The sequence below is a fragment of the Rattus rattus genome, chromosome 13, assembly GCF_011064425.1.
Source record: "Rattus rattus isolate New Zealand chromosome 13, Rrattus_CSIRO_v1, whole genome shotgun sequence".
NCBI lineage: Eukaryota > Metazoa > Chordata > Mammalia > Rodentia > Muridae > Rattus > Rattus rattus.
The window spans coordinates 47,167,245-47,187,013 of NC_046166.1; the positions used below are offsets into that span (position 1 = coordinate 47,167,245).

Below are 19,769 nucleotides of genomic sequence, written 5' to 3' on the forward strand. Positions count from 1 at the left end.
CCAGACACACTCAAACTAATAGAAGAAAAACTAGGGAAGCATCTGGAACACATAGGCACTGGAAAAAATTTCCTGAACAAAACACCAATGGCTTATGCTCTAAGATCAAGAATCGACAAATGGGATCTCATAAAACTGCAAAGCTTCTGTAAGGCAAAGGACACTGTGGTTAGGACAAAACGGCAACCAACAGATTGGGAAAAGATCCTTACCAATCCTACAACAGATAGAGGCCTTATATCCAAAATATACAAAGAACTCAAAAAGTTAGACCAAGAGGGAGACAAATAACCCTATTAAAAAATGGGGTTCAGAGCTAAACAAAGAATTCACAGCTGAGGAATGCCGAATGGCTGAGAAACACCTAAAGAAATGTTCAACATCTTTAGTCATCAGGGAAATGCAAATCAAAACAACCCTGAGATTTCACCTCACACCAGTGAGAATGGCTAAGATCAAAAACTCAGGTGACAGCAAATGCTGGCGAGGATGTGGAGAAAGAGGAACACTCCTCCATTGTTGGTGGGATTGCAGACTGGTACAACCATTCTGGAAATCAGTCTGGAGGTTCCTCAGAAAATTGGACATTGAACTGCCTGAGGATCAGCTATACCTCTCTTGGGCATATACCCAAAAGATGTTCCAAGATATAAAAAAGACACGTGCTCCACTATGTTCATCGCAGCCTTATTTATAATAGCCAGAAGCTGGAAAGAACCCAGATGCCCTTCAACAGAGGAATGGATACAGAAAATGTGGTACATCTACACAATGGAATATTACTCAGCTATAAAAAAAAAACTTTTACTAAATTAGAGGCAAATGGTTGGAACTGGAAAATATCATCCTGAGTGAGCTAACCCAATCACAGAAAGACATACATGGTATGCACTCATTGATAAGTGGCTATTAGCCCAAATGCCTGAATTACCCTAGATGCCTAGAACAAATGAAACTCAAGACGGATGATCAAAATGTGAATGCTTCACTCCTTCTTTAAAAGGGGAACAAGAATACCCTTGCAGGGAAGAGAGAGGCAAAGATTAAAACAGAGACTGAAGGGACACCCATTCAGAGCCTGCCCCACATGTGGGCCATATATATACAGCCACCCAATTAGATAAGATGGATGAAGCAAAGAAGTGCAGAAGTGTAGATCGCTCCTGAGAGACACAGCCAGAATACAGCAAATACAGAGGCGAATGTCAGCAGCAAACCACTGAACTGAGAATAGGACCCCCGTTGAAGGAATCAGAGAAAGAACTGGAAGAGCTTGAAGGGGCTCGAGACCCCATATGTACAACAATGCCAAGCAACCAGAGCTTCCAGGGACTAAGCCACTACCTAAAGACTATACATGGACTGACCCTGGACTCTGACCTCATAGGTAGCAATGAATATCCTAGTAAGAGCACCAGTGGAAGGGGAAGCCCTGGGTCCTGAAGACTGAACCCCAGTGAACTAGACAGTTGGGGGGAGGGCAGCAATAGGGGGAGGGTGGGGAGGGGAACACCCATAAGGAAGGGGAGGGGGAGGGGGATGTTTGCCCAGAAACCGAGAAAAGGAATAACACTCGAAATGTATATAAGAAATATTCAAGTTAATAAAAAAAAAAAAAAAAAAGTAAAAAAAAAGGAAAAAAAAAAAAAAAAAACAAGAATACCCTTGGCAGGGAATAGGAGGCAAAATTTAAAACAGAGGCAGAAGGAACACCCATTCAGAGCCTGCCCCACATGTGGCCCATACATATACAGACACCCAATTAGACAAGATGGATGAAGCAAAGAAGTGCAGGCTGACAGGAACCGGATGTAGATCTCTCCTGAGAGACACAGCCAGAATACAGCAAATACAGAAGCGAATGCCAGCAGCAAACCACTGAACTGAAAACAGGACCCCTGTTGAAGGAATCAGAGAAAGGACTGAAAGAGCTTGAATGGGCTCGAGACCCCATATGAACAACAATGCCAACCAACCAGAGCTTCCAGGGACTAAGCCACTACCCAAAGACTGACCCTGGGCTCCAACCTCATAGGTAGCAATGAATAGCCTAGTAAGAGCACCAGTGGAAGGGGAAGCCCTTGGTCCTGCCAAGGCTGGACCCCCAATGTATGGGATTGTTGGGGGGGTAATGGGGGTGGACGGGGAGGGGAACACCTATATAGAAGGGGAGGGGAAGGGGTTAGGGGGATGATGGCCTGGAAATCGGGAAAGGGAATAACATTTGAAATGTAAATAAGAAATACCCAATTTAATAAAGATGGGGAAAAAAAGAAAGAAAAAATTGTTTCTATAAAGAGACTGTAAGTTGACGATTTCTACTTCACAAAATTAATAACAACATAAAATGTGGAAGTTACATCACTGTTAGGAAATATTTACACAGTAGATACTCACATATCAAGTTCATGGATATATAATTCATAATGCATGAAAATAATAAAACAAATATAGAACACAAGAATAGATGAAAGATATAACTAGGTGACTTCTAGAAAAGAAACTTTCAGTATTTCTCTACTGTAATTAATTAAAGCCCATTAATTAAGTCATTAATTAAAGCCCATGCCTTTAATCCTAACAGTCAGGAAGCAGAGGCAAATGGATTTCTGAGTTCAAGGCCAGCCTGGTCTACGTATACGTCTCAAGCCGGCCCAGGCTACATAGAGAAACCTTATCTTACAATAAAAATTAAAAACGTCTTTATCTCCAGATTAACAGGGAAACAAAAAGCAAACTGTGCAAAAACTTACTGGACAATATTAAATGAAAGTAGAATATGAAATCTGAAAACCTATAACTAATTGCATATAAAGTATATCCTGGTAAAACCACATTTAAAAGGAATATGGTCAATAAAAGAAATACAGTAGATTTAGAGGTAAACAAAACTATATGCTAACAAAACATAGTTAGCAAAACAGTTATAGAAAGTTGGTCTTAAAATCTCATGTTTATAGAAATATGCTTATATGTAGAAAAACTAGAAAACTAGAAAACTAGAAAATTTAAAATGGTGTATTATCTGTTTAAAAAAAGTAGGGGTTCGGGATTTAGCTCAGTGGTAGAGCGCTTGCCCCAAGGCCTTGGGTTCGGTCCCCAGCTCCGAAAAAAAGAAAAGAAAAAAAAAAAGTATAACTTTTGTTGAATTTGTTCTCAATTTCAGTTATCAAGTACATTCTGATTATTGTAACCCTCTTCCTCTCAAATTTCCTTAGCACTTCTATTAAGCCCCTCTCCTCACAATCCCCTGTCAAATACTCTATCCCATTCCTGAGACCCGCTGAGTTTAACCAGAATCATGTGTGGGACCATGGGTTTGTAGACTATTGGACACTTCAGTGAATACACAACTGAAGATATTGACTGCCCTATCTTAAAATCCATCAGTAAGTAATACTTACTTCCTCCAGGAAGAGGTGGGCCCTGTGGGCTCCTTTCTAAAACATGACTGACTACTGATGAACTCAGTATTGTATAAGTCCATTGTAGACATCTACAGATGCTGGGAAGTTATAAAGTCAATATTCATAACCTTTTCCCCTATCTTCTTGCTCTTGTATTCTTTAGGTCTCTCTTCAGTAATGATTCCCCAGCCTTAGAGGCAGTGGTATAAATGTCCTTTATTTTGGACTGAGCACTCAACTGTCACTTAAGGATAGTGTGCTATCTTTTATATATATATATATATATATATATATATATATATATATATTTTTTTTTTTTTTTTATCTTTTAACAAGCAAGTAGAAAATGTGTTAGTCTAACTTTGAAAAAAGAGTTAAGTCTATAGAGGTCATCACCAAGGTCATACAGACAGCAAATCAATCTAGGACTTGAAGTCAGGTGTTCTGACACCCACTTCAATATGCTTTCCTATTACACAACTTGGTATATTGGAATAAAAGTGACTGCTTTTGCAATCCCTCAGGCTTATGTTCAAATGTCAGCTTCACAACTTTCTATTTAGGTAACCTTGGGAAAAATACTTAATCTCTCTGAACTTTAGCTTCAAAATAGATAAATACCAAGCCTACAAACTATAAAGACCAAGTAAAAAGTAGGAAAAATGCTTCTTTCTCTGATAGTCAAGAAAATCCATTCTATGAATTGGCTAATTGTTGAAACAGTCTCCATGTTCAGCTCCACGCTTCAGGTTTAACTAAGTCTCTGTGTTGCTGCTGGTCAATGCTCATTCCATTTGCCCATGGTTATTCCAAATACCCTGTCCTGCACATCCTTGTGCTTCTCACCAGTCTGAAGGCCTATCACTTTTCTCTGTCTCACTCAGTTCCAAATGTCTAGATATACAATGTGGTGATTTTACTACTAGAGAGTCACAACTAGCTTTTCCAGGCAAACTCTCAGGCTACACGCTCACCATGACCACAGAGGACTGGCTATGCAATGCCTGTGCTGTGGTTTGAAGAGGAAGATACCCCCTTTTTTAAATTGGATATGTTTTATTTACATTTCAATTGCTATTCCCTTTCCCAGTTTCCCGTCCATAAGCCCCCTATCCCATCCCCCCACTTCTTCTATAAGGGTGTTCCATTTCCCCAACCACCCCCACTTCCCACCTCCCCACCCTGACATTCGCCTACACTGGAAGGAAGGGGTCCAGCCTTGGCAAGACCAAGGGCTTCAACTACCATTGGTGCCCAATAAGGCCATCCTCTGTTACATATGCAGCTGGAGCCATGGGTCTGTCTATGTGTAGTCTTTGGAAGCTACCCCTTAGACCTATGTGGTGAAGGCTTGGTCTCCATCTGGTGGCACTATTTTAGAGGAGGTGTTGTTGACTGTAGGAGGTGGGACCTAAATGTCAGTCACAGGGAGTGTTCCTGCAGTGTGTCTTATTCCCAGACCTCTCTTCTGATCTCACTGCTTCCTTCTGGCTCTGAAATGAACAGCAACCTCTTGCACATGGTTCATGCTCCTACAGCCATGGTGTTCCATTTCAGGTTAAGCTTATGGTGGTTCTCCTGATAGTTAAGGAGCCAAGGGATATACACTGAAATCTGTGAACCCCAGAGTCAAAATAAATCTCATTTTTGCATATATTTTGGAGACAGGTACAAAAACTAATACAGGTTCCAAGACAGTTTTTATAGGTTGAAATTAAAAGAAACACAGATACATCATCAATGTTTACACTACTTTCCCCCAAGTAAATAAGTAAATCATCCTGAACTTACCAACTATGTTACTCAGCATGTGTTACCAAACAACAACTCGTACAGCAGCAACAACTAACACATACCAGTTAGACTAAACAACGGCAATTCACTCTGAAAACAGCAGGTAGGCACGGTTTGGCTGTAAGAGCTTCCTGGTTTGCAGATACCCAATTTCTTTTTCTGTTCTCCCAAGATCAAGAGGTGAAATGATGTTATCTCCACACCACTGTTATCTTTGATTATTACTTATCACACTCAAGGTTAGAGCTTCAAGATGGATTTGTGGAGGACACCAATATTCAGTACATACTGTCAATCACTGAGCAACTTATCTGCCCTCCCCCTACTTCTCTACACTCCCATGTAAGCTTTATAAATGTTCCAGCAGGTCATTCTTACCAAGTGGGCATTTCACTCTGTGGAACACTGTGAATGTTATATTACCTGTAAACAAACAAGACAGTTCTTAAGATCAGATCCAGAATCCTTTGCTACCTGGTGTCTGTCAGTGGAAATGTCTGCTTTTTGTCCAAGATTACCTAGCCTACAACCTCCCTTGAAATTCCTGAAGCCCAGTGGGTTGGGAAAAAGTCTCTTAAATGACTGCCTTGACAATATGGCACCCCACTGGTAGGATTTCAAGCTCCCAATCCAAGCATACCAGTCTTTGTCTGCTAGCCTTGGCCCAACATCTGGAGATTCTGCAACTACTGAAAAGACCCACATTCTGACCCAGGGAGAAAGTTTTCCTTCCAAGTTTGCTTATATCTGGAGTATTCTTTCAAACTTTAATTGCTTCTTCCTAGATAATCCCTCACAGTGATCATTTTGTACAACTACAATAATGGACACACTAGACATTTGTTAAAAACTACAGCTATGTAATACTAAAGAATGGAATTTTAACGTGTAGCTATTTATATCTACCAACACTGGGTAGTAATAATTAGTAAATTAAATCTATCATTTTGGTAATGCAGCTAACTAACATGATGTAACAAATACATCATCATGCTGCTAGATATGGGGAGGAGGGGGAGCCTATATATGTAGGTGCATGGAAACTCTACACTGTCTGGGTCAATTTACTATGAATTTAAAACTTTTAAAAAAATCTGTTTTTTTCTTAAAGAAGGGAAATTCTGTCAACATTGCTCTTAAAAATACAGCACACGTAGTTCTAAAACAATGGTGTAAAAGTATCATAAAATTTTTAATTTTTAATGATAAGTATATAACTTTTTAACTCTTAAGTTTAGAAAAAATACTTAAAAGCATATAAGAAAAATACATGAATAATTAAAAGGTATAAAAATAAAAAAATAATGTTCATGTTTTTCCTTACAGAACTTATTGAAAACAATGTTTATTGTTTTGATTTTATACAACACTAGGGACTAAGCACATGGCCTGTACATTCTACAATATAATGTTATATATGTGACAGTTTTGTTTATTAAAACTCACACATTTGAAATTTTGCTAGTTCTTTTTTTATTGGATATTTTTATTTACATTTCAAATGTTATTATTCCCTTTCTTGGTTTCCCGTCCATAAGTCCCCTGTCCCATCCCCCTCCCCTTCTTCTATAAGGGTGTCCCCCTCCCCAATACCTGCCCCCACCAACATTCCCCTACACTGGGGGTCCAGCCTTGGCAGGACCAAGGGCTTCAACTCCCATTAGTGCCCAACAAGGCCATCCTCTCCTACATATGCAGCTGAAGCCATGGGCCTGTCCATGTGTACTGTTTGAGTAGTGGTTTAGTCCCTGGGAGATCTGGTTGGTTAGTATTGTTCTTTCTATGGTGCTGCAAACTCCTTCAGCTCCTTCAATCCTTTCTCTAACTCCTCCTATGGTAACCCCATTTTCAGTTCAACAGTTTGCTGCTAGCATTCACCTCTGTATTTGTCATGCTCTGGCTCAGCCTCTCAGGAGATGGCTATAGCAGGCTCCTGTCAGCATGCACTTCTTGGCTTCATCAATATTGTCTAGGTTTGGCTGGATCCCTAGGTGGGGCAGGCTCTGAATGCCCATTCCTTCAGTCTCTGCTCCAAACTTAGTCTCTATTATGTCCTTCTATGAATATTTTTGTTCCCCCTTTTCGGAAAGAGTGAAGCATCGTACTTTGGTTGTCCTTTTTGAGCTTCATGTAGTCTATGGATTGTATTGTATACAATTTTGTTTATTAAAACTCATTCATTTGAAATGTTGCTAGCTTTTAAAAAGAGAACTTTAAGTTATATGCCCTAACTCATTTGAGAAAGTTTTATCACAATGATTGAAATTGTTTTTTTATTGAAAAAGGTTTTTTTTCATATAACATATTCTGATAGTGTTTTTTCTCCCCCATCACTTCCAAGATCATTCCCATCTCCCTACCCATCCTACTGCAGACTGGTGGGAACTGAAGATATACAAGGGTAATTACCATACTGTGCACTGGAGGAAAAGTGGTTTTTCTCTTGAGATGGTTCATCATTATGGAAAATTCTGCTAATTTCCAACGAAACCTATTTCTCTTCTTCCCAAGCATGTGTCTAGAGTACACTTCTCAATCTCTTACACTTAGATATAGTCATATTACTAAATTTAGAAAATATAAAATGGATGAAGGGATATGTATCATTACCTGGCTGGACTCATAAAATATCTTCATTTATGTTCCTTTTTTAAAAAATCTTGTAACTAGTGGGGCTGGAGAAATAGCTCAGTGGTTAAGAGCACTGACTGCTCTTCCAGAGGTCCTGAGTTCAATTCCCAGCAACAACATACATGGTGGCTCACATCCATCTGCAATGAGATCTGATGCCCTCTTCTGGTGTGTCTTCCTCTAATTTCACCTGGCATTTATATCTGGCAGTTCTAAATCATGAATGCTAATAAGGGCTGTTATGCACTGATTATATGTTGATTTCTGGTAGCAGCTTGTATGCATTCCTACTCAGTTGTTGAAGAGGACTTCTACATACAATTTATGATCTCCCTCACCACCCCACAACACATCAGAAATAACTCCAATGTCCAAGCACATTGCTTGTCTAGTAATAGTCTCAAAGCTCACTGACATCTAATATCAGGACAAGGTGCAGGATTCTGTAAGTACCTTATATCACCCTATAGCTAGAGTAGTTCTTACTCCTGAAGTATGACAGTTGACAGCAATGTAAATATATAAATTGTGATCTTTCCTCACTAACTTCACAGGGAAAATTCTCTCCTGTTGAACTAGAAGTAAGCAACTCAAGTACGCAAACACTTGTGAGGAAGTAATAAATGAGAAAATTTATATCTGACAGTCCATTTCTACCATAAAAATGAAGACTATGTTGTACCTGTCTTAATCAGAGTTAGTAGGGGTTGAGAAGAGTCCAGCCCCAATGTCATGTGGCACGTGTTCCAGTTTCTTTGAAATTTGGACAACATGGAATCAGCCTACCACACCCCCATTTGTCTCTGTGTCTGTGTCTCTCTGTGTGTCTGTGTCTCTGTCTCTCTCTGTGTGTCTGTGTCTCTCTCTGTCTCTCTCTCTCTCTCTCTCTCTCTCTCTCTCTCTCTCTCTGTCTCTCTCTCTCTCTCTCTCTCTCTCCTCCCTCCCTCCCTCCTCCCTCCCTCCCTCCCTCCCTCCCTCCTCCCTCCCTCCCTCCATCTGTCCCCTTTCTTCTTCCCTTTCTGGTCTTCTCTTCATAGTCAGGGCTTCTGCATGACAGGTGACTAGAGTTTCTATTGCTCTGAAGAGACACCATACCAAGGCAACTCTTACAAAGGAAAATGTTTAACTGAGGCTGGTTTACAGTTCAGAGGTTTAGTCCACTGTCAATAAGATGGGCAGCATGATGGCACACGGCAGACATGGTTGAGAGAGAGCTAGCTGAGAGTCCTACATCCAGACCAGCAGGCAGCAGGAAGAGAGTGACACTGGGCCTGGCTCGAGCATCTGAAACCTCAAAGCCCACTCCCAGTGACACACTTCTTCCAATAAGCCAACAACTACCCCGACCAGGCCACGCATACCTGCTGTAATACATCTTTGAGCCTATAGAGGCCAATTTCATTCAAACCACCACACTAGGCAAGTACTACTGAATAAAAGAACCATGAGTCCTCATTTGAGGATAAATTGCCACACTACTTTCTTGAATGTGTACAATTACAGAGAACTTCTGCTGCCGTACATTGCTGCCAACAGCTGACATTGTTCACATTTAATCATTTGAATTGGTAAGAAAGAATTCCTCACTGTAGTTATAATTTACATTTCTCTGTTATTGGTGGAGGTGAATACCTTTTCATGAATCCTTCAGTCATTTGAACATTTTTATCTTTTTTTACCTGTTGCTTTGGGCACTCACTGCTGAGGTCATATCAGCCTGTAGCCCATCACTCTGCATACTTGTTCTGTCTGAATGCTGTGGTACATCTTCTGCTATCTAAGACTTCTTTGTTTTCCTTCTGGGTTTTACTTTGGTTTTAAAAACCAGTCATATTCCTCTAATTATTTTTAAGTCTTACTTATTACATGTAGGACCCTAATATACTTGAATTGGATTTTGATCATTTCATGAAAAAGAGAAATTTATTTATTTATGTTTACCATATAGAGGATTTTAATAATGCTGTATAAATTTGCATAAAATAATTGTTCCACATTTAGGATAGACCCTGTTTCACTCTCTTAATCTACTGAGAACAGTGTTCATATGAAAAGGAAAAGTTCCATTTCATTGTCAGATGTGTAAGAACATAGGAAATGTTTAGATGACCATGGCTAAGTACAGTAAGTTGTAATAGGGTGAAGCTGTTTTAAATTGATTTATTTGATTCAAGTACCTTCTACCAAAACCTTTCTAGGGATCAGAATTCTACCAAGATCTTAGTCAATACACAGTATCAATCACACGTACCACGCAAATGAAAAGGTAGAAAACAATAGAAGGATTTAAAATTCTTGTAAACACATGTTCAACCTGGGATATTAAAGACAGGAAACAGAACATGTTCTATATTCCAAATTTTAGGGAAGAAGTTTAAGCACTGAGCTGGTTAAATGAGAGTTTGGGATATGAAAAACATGGATTTTACTTTTCCAATTTGGGGGGAAAGAGAACTTGCAAGCAAATACTACTGCTGTGTAGCACATCTACTGCTTATAAAATAAATAATACAGCACCAAAATTCCACATTTTTAAACAAAATTCCACATCAGTACATCATAGAACATAGAGGTGTAAACTGAATTCCACAGGACAAAAGCCATCCCTATGTTGAAGATTCTCCAGGGCTGACAATATGGGAATTCATGACTGTGGAGTTAGGACGTCACTGAGCCGGAGCCCATCTATCTTGGGCTCACTTTAATCTCTGTAGTGGCTATTAACTGCCTACCCACTTCTGACCCACTGTTCTGTGACTATCACTTGACATTTTGGGGAGGTATTAACTTAACTGACCATTGGCTTTCTTCCACCCAAAAATGATGTCCTCAGATGAGTAACATTTAGAGCATAGATTTTGTGGTTTGCTGTACTCCCCCTGGAGTTCCCACCAACTCTTTGGAAAGCACCTTTCTTCTGTTCTTTAGCAACAGAAGCGCAATGATGTCTCATGACTCACACTTCTCCCACGTTAGAGCATGGTGGGAGCCAGCCATTCATTGGCTCCTGAATAACCTATCTTCTTCCCTTTGAGGTGAGGGCTCTGTTTTCACATTCACAGAAAAAAAAAAAGGGTTCCAGAAAAAGAAAAAACATATTTGTAAAATATTGCTATAGTCCACTAATTTCTTTAATGCCAGATAATAAACAAGTAGAATTTATTTGACTTTTAGACATTTTCTCAAACACAAGTGTTTATAGGACACAAAGTTCTTCAAATTCTCAGTGTCTGGCACAATTATAGTACATTCTAAAATTTTGTAGACAAAACCAGCCAATGAAAGTTAAAAACAAACAAAAACTATATTATACTATGACAGATACATCTTCCATGCAAATTAAATGTTACATCACAGGTATAAATTATTAGATCAGATTCTTAAGGTTTCTGCATCTCAATAAAAACATGAAAATCTATAAACTAGTTAACTAGTTTGCAGTTCCTACCTCTCTCCTTAGCTGATGCCTGGGGTTTTCTTTCCAAATATCTGCACCTTACCTGTCAGTTCTTTAAGTGGTTTTCCACTTAAGTTGCTTTTCTGTTAACATTCTACATGTTGTAAGCCACGCCATTCATTTTATAAGTCTTAATACTCGATGATTCCCAACTTCACTTCTATCACAAAGACACCACTACTACGATTCTGACCTGTGTATGAAACACGTCCTTCATCTTAATCCTCATCCCACTCTTTACTCAATATTAAATTTTATTTTATTGGTGGGTGATATTGGAGTTTGTACCCAGGGCCTCCTAGGTGCTAGGCAAAGACCCTGCTACAATACTACCTACCAGCCCTCATTTCCCTCTGTATCTAAGAATTCTTACTCAATTTTCATTACCATTTCATTCTCATCATAAGGCTGTTTCATCAGGAAAACACGTTCTAAGGTGTAGTGTCTGGGGCATATTTCTTTCCTATATGGTCCCACGATACATTCTATTTTTCCCATCACATCATTCTAGCATGTTACATTCTATGTTTTCACCATATTATAAACTGAGACCATATATGCATTTTATTTCATTTATCACTAAATCCCTAGTACCTATTTAAATTTTCCAATTTACGTATTTATTTTTGAGATAGGATCTTGTCACATAGTTCAAGCTGAGCTCAATGTCACTGCACTGCTCAGGCCATGGATGATCGTCTGACCTCCACCTTCCCAAAGCTGACATGACAGATATATATTACTATACTTGCCCCTAGTAAATATTCTGTGAATAAAGTATTTAAATGAACAATGTCCAGTTTGATATATTTATTATACTACCAAATAAAACATGAAACAGAAATCTTGATATTATATCCGGGAAACAAAAGAGCAAAAGATTAATGGTACAATTGTTTAAGAAATACATTAATCACTTAGGGCTGGAGGCACAAATCATAAAAGAATGTGTAATTTGCATGCTCAAGGGTCTGGGTACAATCTCCAGCATCTTCAAAAGAAATAAAACAAACTAAACAACAATTATTTACACAGACTTATGTCCATTGCCATAAATGATCACCTTTAGAAACTGTATTACCCTTTAGCACATCAAGGATAATTAACATGTTGCATGTAATTTAAAAGAAAGAAAAGCAGAAAGTGAGGGGACTGTCATTGTTACAGTGTGAACTATCGTCCACATGCTTTTGTTGTGAAGATATCTTCTCAAGTTGGTGGTGCTCTTTAAGGAACCCAAGGAATCTTTATGAGGTCAGGTAAATGTGTGTGTGTGGGGGGGTGTCACTGAAGGGAGCCTAGGAAGGTTTCCTCCTGGCTGTTCATAGTGCATTGTCTCCATATGTTTCTGTGCTGTGAACTGGGCTCCTCTGTAAGCTTTCTGTGCCATGATAGGTTGAAAACATCCAAAACTTTGAGTCAAAATAAATCTTTGCTGGCTTAATTTTTTAATGTCAGATTATATGATGAGAGAGATGCAGAAGTAACTAATTAGGGATGAAAGGAGCCACTTGCTGACAGAACTACTAAATTGATAGCTTGATAGCTATTATGAGCCAGGTGGTGAGCAGTTTCAATACATAATTTTACATGTACATCCATCTCAAAGTAAGAAAAACAAAAAAGCATTGGATTAAATACTAATGCTGAGAAACTAAAGATGTATACAAAGAAAATCACTTTATCATATGCTCAAAGTGATGAAAAAATAAATGTATACATTTTGTGCCTGCTATTGCACAAAAAAAAAAACCTTATATATACTCTGTGCATACCTGCGAATGCTATTATAACTTAAATTTCTAGTCATTAGTCCTCATGGCTATGTGGTACAGCATGGGATTTGTCTGCTTAGGGGCCTGGGCAAAATCTCAGGCATACAATATAGGATACAATGGGCAACAGCCACTGTAAACTTTCATGATGTGATATGCAATGAGTTTTAATGTACACTAACTTTCAACTTTCATAAGCAAAGTAGTACCCAAAATTAAGGCTCAGAAATTTAGAAGTGACTCTAAAAAGTAAAATGGTCTTTCATGGAAGATCTGAGCAAAACATAGAGCCATAATTGATTTCGTTTCAGCCATCCTGTGGCCGCTCATAAACTATGCACAATGAAGAGCAAAGCGCCAAAGTAAACAGCGGCCTTGAAGATGCGATCAGGTAACAGAAACACCTCGGAAAATGACATGAATGAACGTTCACAAAGCTGAGACACTTTTTCACACAACTATACGGGATTACATTGTGTTCTACCATTTTGTGTTCAACACTAATTTTTAAAACCATCGTAAATAATTTTAAACTATTCCTGTGAAGGTCACTACATCTGGAGGTGAGGGTCAACAAGAATGACAACAGGCCAAATATCTGCAGTCTCTCATCCACCAATAAAACTTTATTTACACATCACCCTGAAATATCTACAGTGTCCGTTCCCAATGCTGGTGCTGGGTGTCTGCTATATACAGAAAAAAGGGTGATTTGAATTTTCCCAAAGAAGTAATTTAGGATGTAACCTCAACTGCGATTAGAAACTGGGTACTGTTTCTCCTTGAAATATTCCCTAGTTTAGCAAAGTTGAAAAGGGGAAAAATGAAAAGTTGCTAGAGAAGGTAAATTAACTCAACTTAATCATCCTACAAAGTCTGTGTATGAGTTACTTGTTGGTGCTCTGCTGGTGTGGTGGTGTGAATGAAAGTGGCACAATGGGCTCTTGGGGATGACACTATTAGGAGGGGAAGCCTTCCTGGACAAGGTGTGTGGCTTTGTTGGAGGAGGGTATGTCCCTAGAGGGAGGGCTTTGAGGTCTCAGAAGCTCAAGCCAGGCCTAGTGGCCCAGAGTTCTCTTCCTGCTGCCTGTCCAGTGGATCATTCGTCACCAGCACTATGTCTGCATGCCACCATGCTTCCTACTATGACAACAATGACCCAATCCTCTGGCCTGTAAACCATCCAAAATTACATGTTTTCCTTTGTAAGAGTTGTTGTGCTCATAGTATCTCTTCACAGCAACAAAACCTTAACTGAGACAGAAGGATACTGATAAAAAGCAACTTAGAGGTGAGCTGGGTTTATTCGAGCTTAAGGTTCCAGTCCATCACTGTGGGAAAGGTGTGTAGCAGGAGTACCAAACTAGTCTGGCAGGAAGCAAGGTGATCAAGGTGAACATTTCATCTTCTCACAGGAAAGAAGTAGAGGGAGAATGGGGAGTAGGGCCAGATTGTAAATCTCTAAACCTGTCTAGGAGACATACTACCTCCAGCAAGGACTAGCATCTACAGATCTACAGCTTCTCAAACAATGCTTCTAGCTAGGGACCAACCATTCAAACAGGTGAGGCCATTGAGGATATTTCATATTCAAACTGTTGTGTGTGTATATATGTATACATATATATGTATATATATACATATATATATGATATATATGTCATGATATATATACACACATACTATATATGTGTGTGTGTCATGTATGTATGTCAAAATACCATATAATGCATAAATACGTAAATGCAATAAAGTATAAAGTCAACATAATTATTTTAATGACTCCAGTTGTCCTCTTTAACCTTTATTTCTTTAAAATTATTAAAGATAAATTACTGAGTCAGTCTCTAAGATGATAGCTACAGTTTCCTTAAAACAGCCCAAACCTATGATGGTTAATGTTGGTTGTCAATTTGGCAGGACCCAAAACCACCTAGGAGACAAATCTCTGAGCATATTTACTAGGGGGTTTCTTGATTGGATTAAGTGTCCCACTGTGGGGACACTGTTCTGTGCACTGGACTGTAAACTGAGCTGAGCGTGAGCATCCCTCTCTCTCTGCATCCTGTCTGTGGATGCCATGTGACCAGCTGCCTCATACTTCTGTTGTCATGATATCTATTCCCTGATACTGTGAGTCAGATAAAACGTTCCTTCCTTCAGCTGTTTTTGTCAGGTGCCATTCATGGCAACTATGATGTAACTAACACAAATCCCAAATCTCCATGGATCTAGAAGAAAAAATATTTCTTCCTCCAGGTTATATACCAAACCTAAACTTCTATAAGTGAATTATCTTTTTTTAGTCAGGCTAAAGGCTGGTCATAATGCCCAGTGGATGCATTAAAAAAAAAAAAAAACACCTAAATAAGCATTAGGATGTCAGGCTTAAATTCAGACCCATGGCAGTTCCAGAAAAGAAAAAGAGATCAGAAATATTATAAGAAACTGTTTGACTTGAATTTCCATAATGAAAGACCTTTTGTTATGAAAGTACCTAGCAAAGCAATGTAAAAAATGTTCAAGCCAAAGCTCGTTATGGTGAAAATTCCAATATTGAGATAATAAAAAAAGATTATAACATGTTTTCCAGAAGGAAAAACTATCACATGCAAAAGGTATGACAACTATAATGTTGAAGCAGAGACTGGATGGGGAAGACAGGGGACTACAGTATCATTTCACTTGTAAAACATCACACAGAGAATGATACGCACATGAAGCAATACTAATGTAAGTGAGTACTAATAGATAATAAAGGGCCCAGGGAGGTGAGCCTGTGATAGACCACTTGTGCAGCAGGCATGATGCCCTGGACTTGATGACTAGTAACACGGAAGGAAACAAAAAACACAAAATAAATGAATAAAGGCAAAATGAACAAAGGTTTACTACACACCAGGCATTCTATTCTGTCGAAATATATTAACTTAGCTCCCACTGCACCGCCGAGTCAGTGTTCAGCCTTCCTAGCACACTCGTTTCACTATGTGATCAAGTCTCTCCAAACTAAAGGGAAAGTTAATTCTTAAAAGAAGGAAAGAAAACACTATTTGCACGTTCCCTACCTTGTTAATCTGTTTCCAGACCAACTAAAATCAAAATTCTCACATGGTCAATCAAAAGACAAATGTCATGCTACTCTCCTAAGCCACCAAATAACGTGTGTATGTGGGGGGTTGAAAGTTGACAGTATTTGCTAGTACTTCATTATTTATTTGCTTATTTATTTGTATAAAAGTACTTTACATAGTGTGCTTATGACTTGGCACTAAGCAAAAGTACACAGCCTAGATTCCCTGAGCTGAATGCACTGCCAACCCTCATCCAAAACATAGAAAAGAAGTTGCGTACTTGTACACGATCACTATAGGCTTACATACAGGAGAAATAACACAAAATTTCATTAGGGTTAAAAGGGCACAGCTGCTGTTTTTCTAAATTATTCCATCTAATCTTGTCACATTCTCCTAGCCAGAGGTCAAAACATTCCCTAGGCTAATTCTCTAAGTCATTTACATAACAAATACAGAGAAGTGGGGAAAAAAACCCACACCTCTTACTCTTCTTGCCTTACAGTCTTTACCTTATATCAGAACTACACGACTGCTCCGCGCTTTTATATGATGCTTCTGCACTTGGCTTCATGCATAGTTTACCACCTTTCCTGACCTATCTTCTGGTTTGTGTTAACCCATTACTTCAGGGATTCTGGTTTTAATGCAAGAAAGAGAAAGAGAGATGTACTACTTTTGAGTAATTGTTCTCTTTCTTGGCAACATCTCTCTTGGGACTGATGAGTCAGATTCTGATATCTAAAGACACCTTCAGAATGCATCCGGCGTTCGCCTCCCGTACCGTTTTCTCCTGAGTTTCTCTTACTCATGCGGCCCTCCGTCACTTCTTCGTATTTATGCCTGTCAAGTCCCTTAGCTGTGACACTTGTGTCGTGAGGGGATCTGGTTTGTATTTGGTTGCTCGATGGTAGCCGCAGCAACCAGAATTGTCCTGAGGCACGAGTGATCGAAACATCCTCATCTTTTCCCAGCATCCTTGTGCACAGGGACGCCTGACGTTGATCTGGGTTACAGAGTTCGCAGTGCTTCCACAACCTCCACTGCCAAGTGTCAGTCAAGTGTCACAGTGACCCCCTCCCCCCAGCCCTCCCTCCCGGGACAGGTGGGACACCTGACAACCCAACCTCCGGCGGTGCGCGCACGCGCTCAGGCACTTACCGTCTCCTTGGCAGCAGCCACCGGGATGGGCAGCAGCCCCCTGCCGCGGGGCGATTCCTCGAGCTCTGGGGCCACTAGCTCCGAGGGGTCGGCTCTGGGGTCCCCATACAGCTGGTAGCACACAAGGCCGACCAGCCCCCCGCCCGCTGCCGCCGCGATGCTCAGCTCACCCCAGCGCCGCCGCCGCCACGCCGCCTCCGCTACGGCCCCCTCGTCCTCTTCCCGGCAGGAGAAGGGCCGACCCGACATCCCCGGAGCGGTCCCCGCAGGCCGCCCCCATGGCGAGAGGAATGGCTGCTGAGGGGCGAGCGTCGGCGAAAGCCGAGGCGGCGGCCACAGAAGCCTCCGTAGCGCAGCCATAGCGGGAGCTGCGGGCCCAGCCGTGGGGAGTGGGGGCGGGAGAGGCGGTCTGAAATCTCGCGAGAGGTCGGAGCAGCGCTAGAGCTTGGAGCGGACGAGCTGTCGACCATAGCCAGGACCCGGCTTCCCCGAGAGCAGCCTTTGGATACAGGCGCACGTTGGAGAGAGCTCGAGGGCCGCCCAAGTCCAGGCTGTTCTCCATCGTGCTTCCCCAGCCCCGCCACGCAGTCGTAGAGGACAGTGCCCGTAGCCACGGCAACTTGCAAGGGAGCCCAACACCCGGGAACCGCTGGCCCGCGGAACTCCAGGAGCCGAGGCTGCGGGGTGACCCGGCGCCCCTCGGAGAGAGGCCCGGCTGCTCTCTGTGTTCTGCTCGGTGCTGGATCCTTACACGGTCCGAGTGCTCTGTGGTTTCATGCTGAAGTTTTATGACTTCAAGTCATAAAGACCGCAGTTCTGAATTAGTATTTGTGGGCTACATAAGGATGGCTTCTGGACTTTGGGCAAAGACAGCTAATGATTTATAATTAGTGTTAATATTTTTAGGAAACACTCGTGTACCTGAGAACCATTGCTCAACGTAGAGGAGGTCAAAAGGGAAAATGGAAAGAATCAAAGGAGGAAGTTGATCGCGGAGAAGGATTAATTCAAAAACAAGTCCTGAGATTTTGAGATGTTTAGGAGCTAGCACATTGGATCGAGCCTTCAATCTCAGTTTTCACAGCCCCCTAAGGAAGTTCACCATTATCCACTGCCACAAGTCCCTGGCCTGATGGTCACATGACCCTTTTTGTTCTCAGGTATCTCTTTGTTGGCAGTAACCAAATTTTTAGCGATGCCCATATATATTCTAACACCAAGGCCAGTAAAACTCTAACCATGACCATTACACCTTAGTTTTTTATTTTTTTAACATACTCTTCACACCATCAAGGTCTTTGCTATTGGTGCTTTATTGCCCAACTCCTCTTGTGTAGTCCTTAAAATCCCCATCTTTGCTTGCCCCTTGTTGGCAGGGACTTCTACATTATTTAAAGAATAGTAAGGAATAGCCGCTCAGACTTACTACCAGCAAAGCTTCCCCCTCCCCCATCCAGAGCAAGCAAACTCATCTTATTGTCATTCTTCTTTTGTTCATTTGTCGTGGTGGTTTGAAGAAAAATGACCCCCATAGGTTCATATAGAGTGGCACTATTAGAAGGCATGGCCTTGTTGGAGTAGGTATGGCCTTGTTGGAGGAAGTGTGCCACTAGGGGTGGGCTTTGAGGTTTCAAACACACAAGCCAGATCCAGTATCTCTCTCTACCTGGTGTCTGCCCATACAGATGTAGAACTCTCAGCTTCTTCTATAGCACTGTGTCTGCCCGCACACTGCCGCACTTCCTGCCATGATGATAATGGACTAAACCTCTGAACCATAAGCAAGCCCCAGTGAAATGTTTTCCTTAATAAGAGTTGAGGTCATGATGTCTCTTCATAGCATACAATGTTGACTAACACAGAAGTGACAATGACTAAAGCTCCATAACCATCAAAGGATGTCTCCTGGCAGAAAAGAGGTGCCTAGTCCAATACTAATCATCCATTACACAACCACAATACCAGAGTATCAAAACAACTAACGACCTTCTGAAAACTGTTAGCAGTATTCACCAAGACTCAACATACGCATATCCTGGGGCCCAGTAATTCTACTTCCCCTTGAAATAGCATAAGTGACTATTTAAGTATTCAGAAGACATAGATGTTTTGCAAAGCAGCACCACTTGTAATTGTCAACAGAATATAAGCTACTTCTATGTCCTTCAATGAAAGTGTGGATATAAAGAAAATAGTTTATCTGAGCAATTGGGTAGAATCAATAAAAAAAAATTCTAAACTGTAATTACATGTGATCATATTGATTAATTTCATAGGATAAAACTGAGTCTAAGATGTCAAACACAAAAACTCATTTATGGAGCTGGAGTGATGGATTGGCTGTTAAGAACTAGCAAGTCTTTTTGAAGACCTGGTTTGAGTCCTGGCACCCACACAGTGGCTCACAATTGTCTGTAACTCACAGGGGAAATGGCATCTGTTTCTGAACTCCAAGGGCACAAGGCACAGA

The 19,769-nt window shown here is 40.7% G+C and overlaps 1 protein-coding gene across 2 annotated transcripts in view; it reads right to left on the minus strand.

Annotated features, from left to right (window-relative positions):
- Positions 1-17,690, minus strand: part of Micu3 (mitochondrial calcium uptake family member 3) — an 88,477-nt gene extending 70,787 nt beyond the window's left edge. For both annotated transcript variants that reach the window (XM_032919480.1, XM_032919479.1), the window contains exon 1: positions 17,300-17,690. In XM_032919480.1, coding sequence (XP_032775371.1) covers positions 17,300-17,659 — 360 coding nt within the window. In that variant the 5' untranslated portion in view covers positions 17,660-17,690. The remainder of the gene's footprint in view (positions 1-17,299) is intronic.
- Between the last annotated feature and the right edge of the window lie 2,079 nt (positions 17,691-19,769).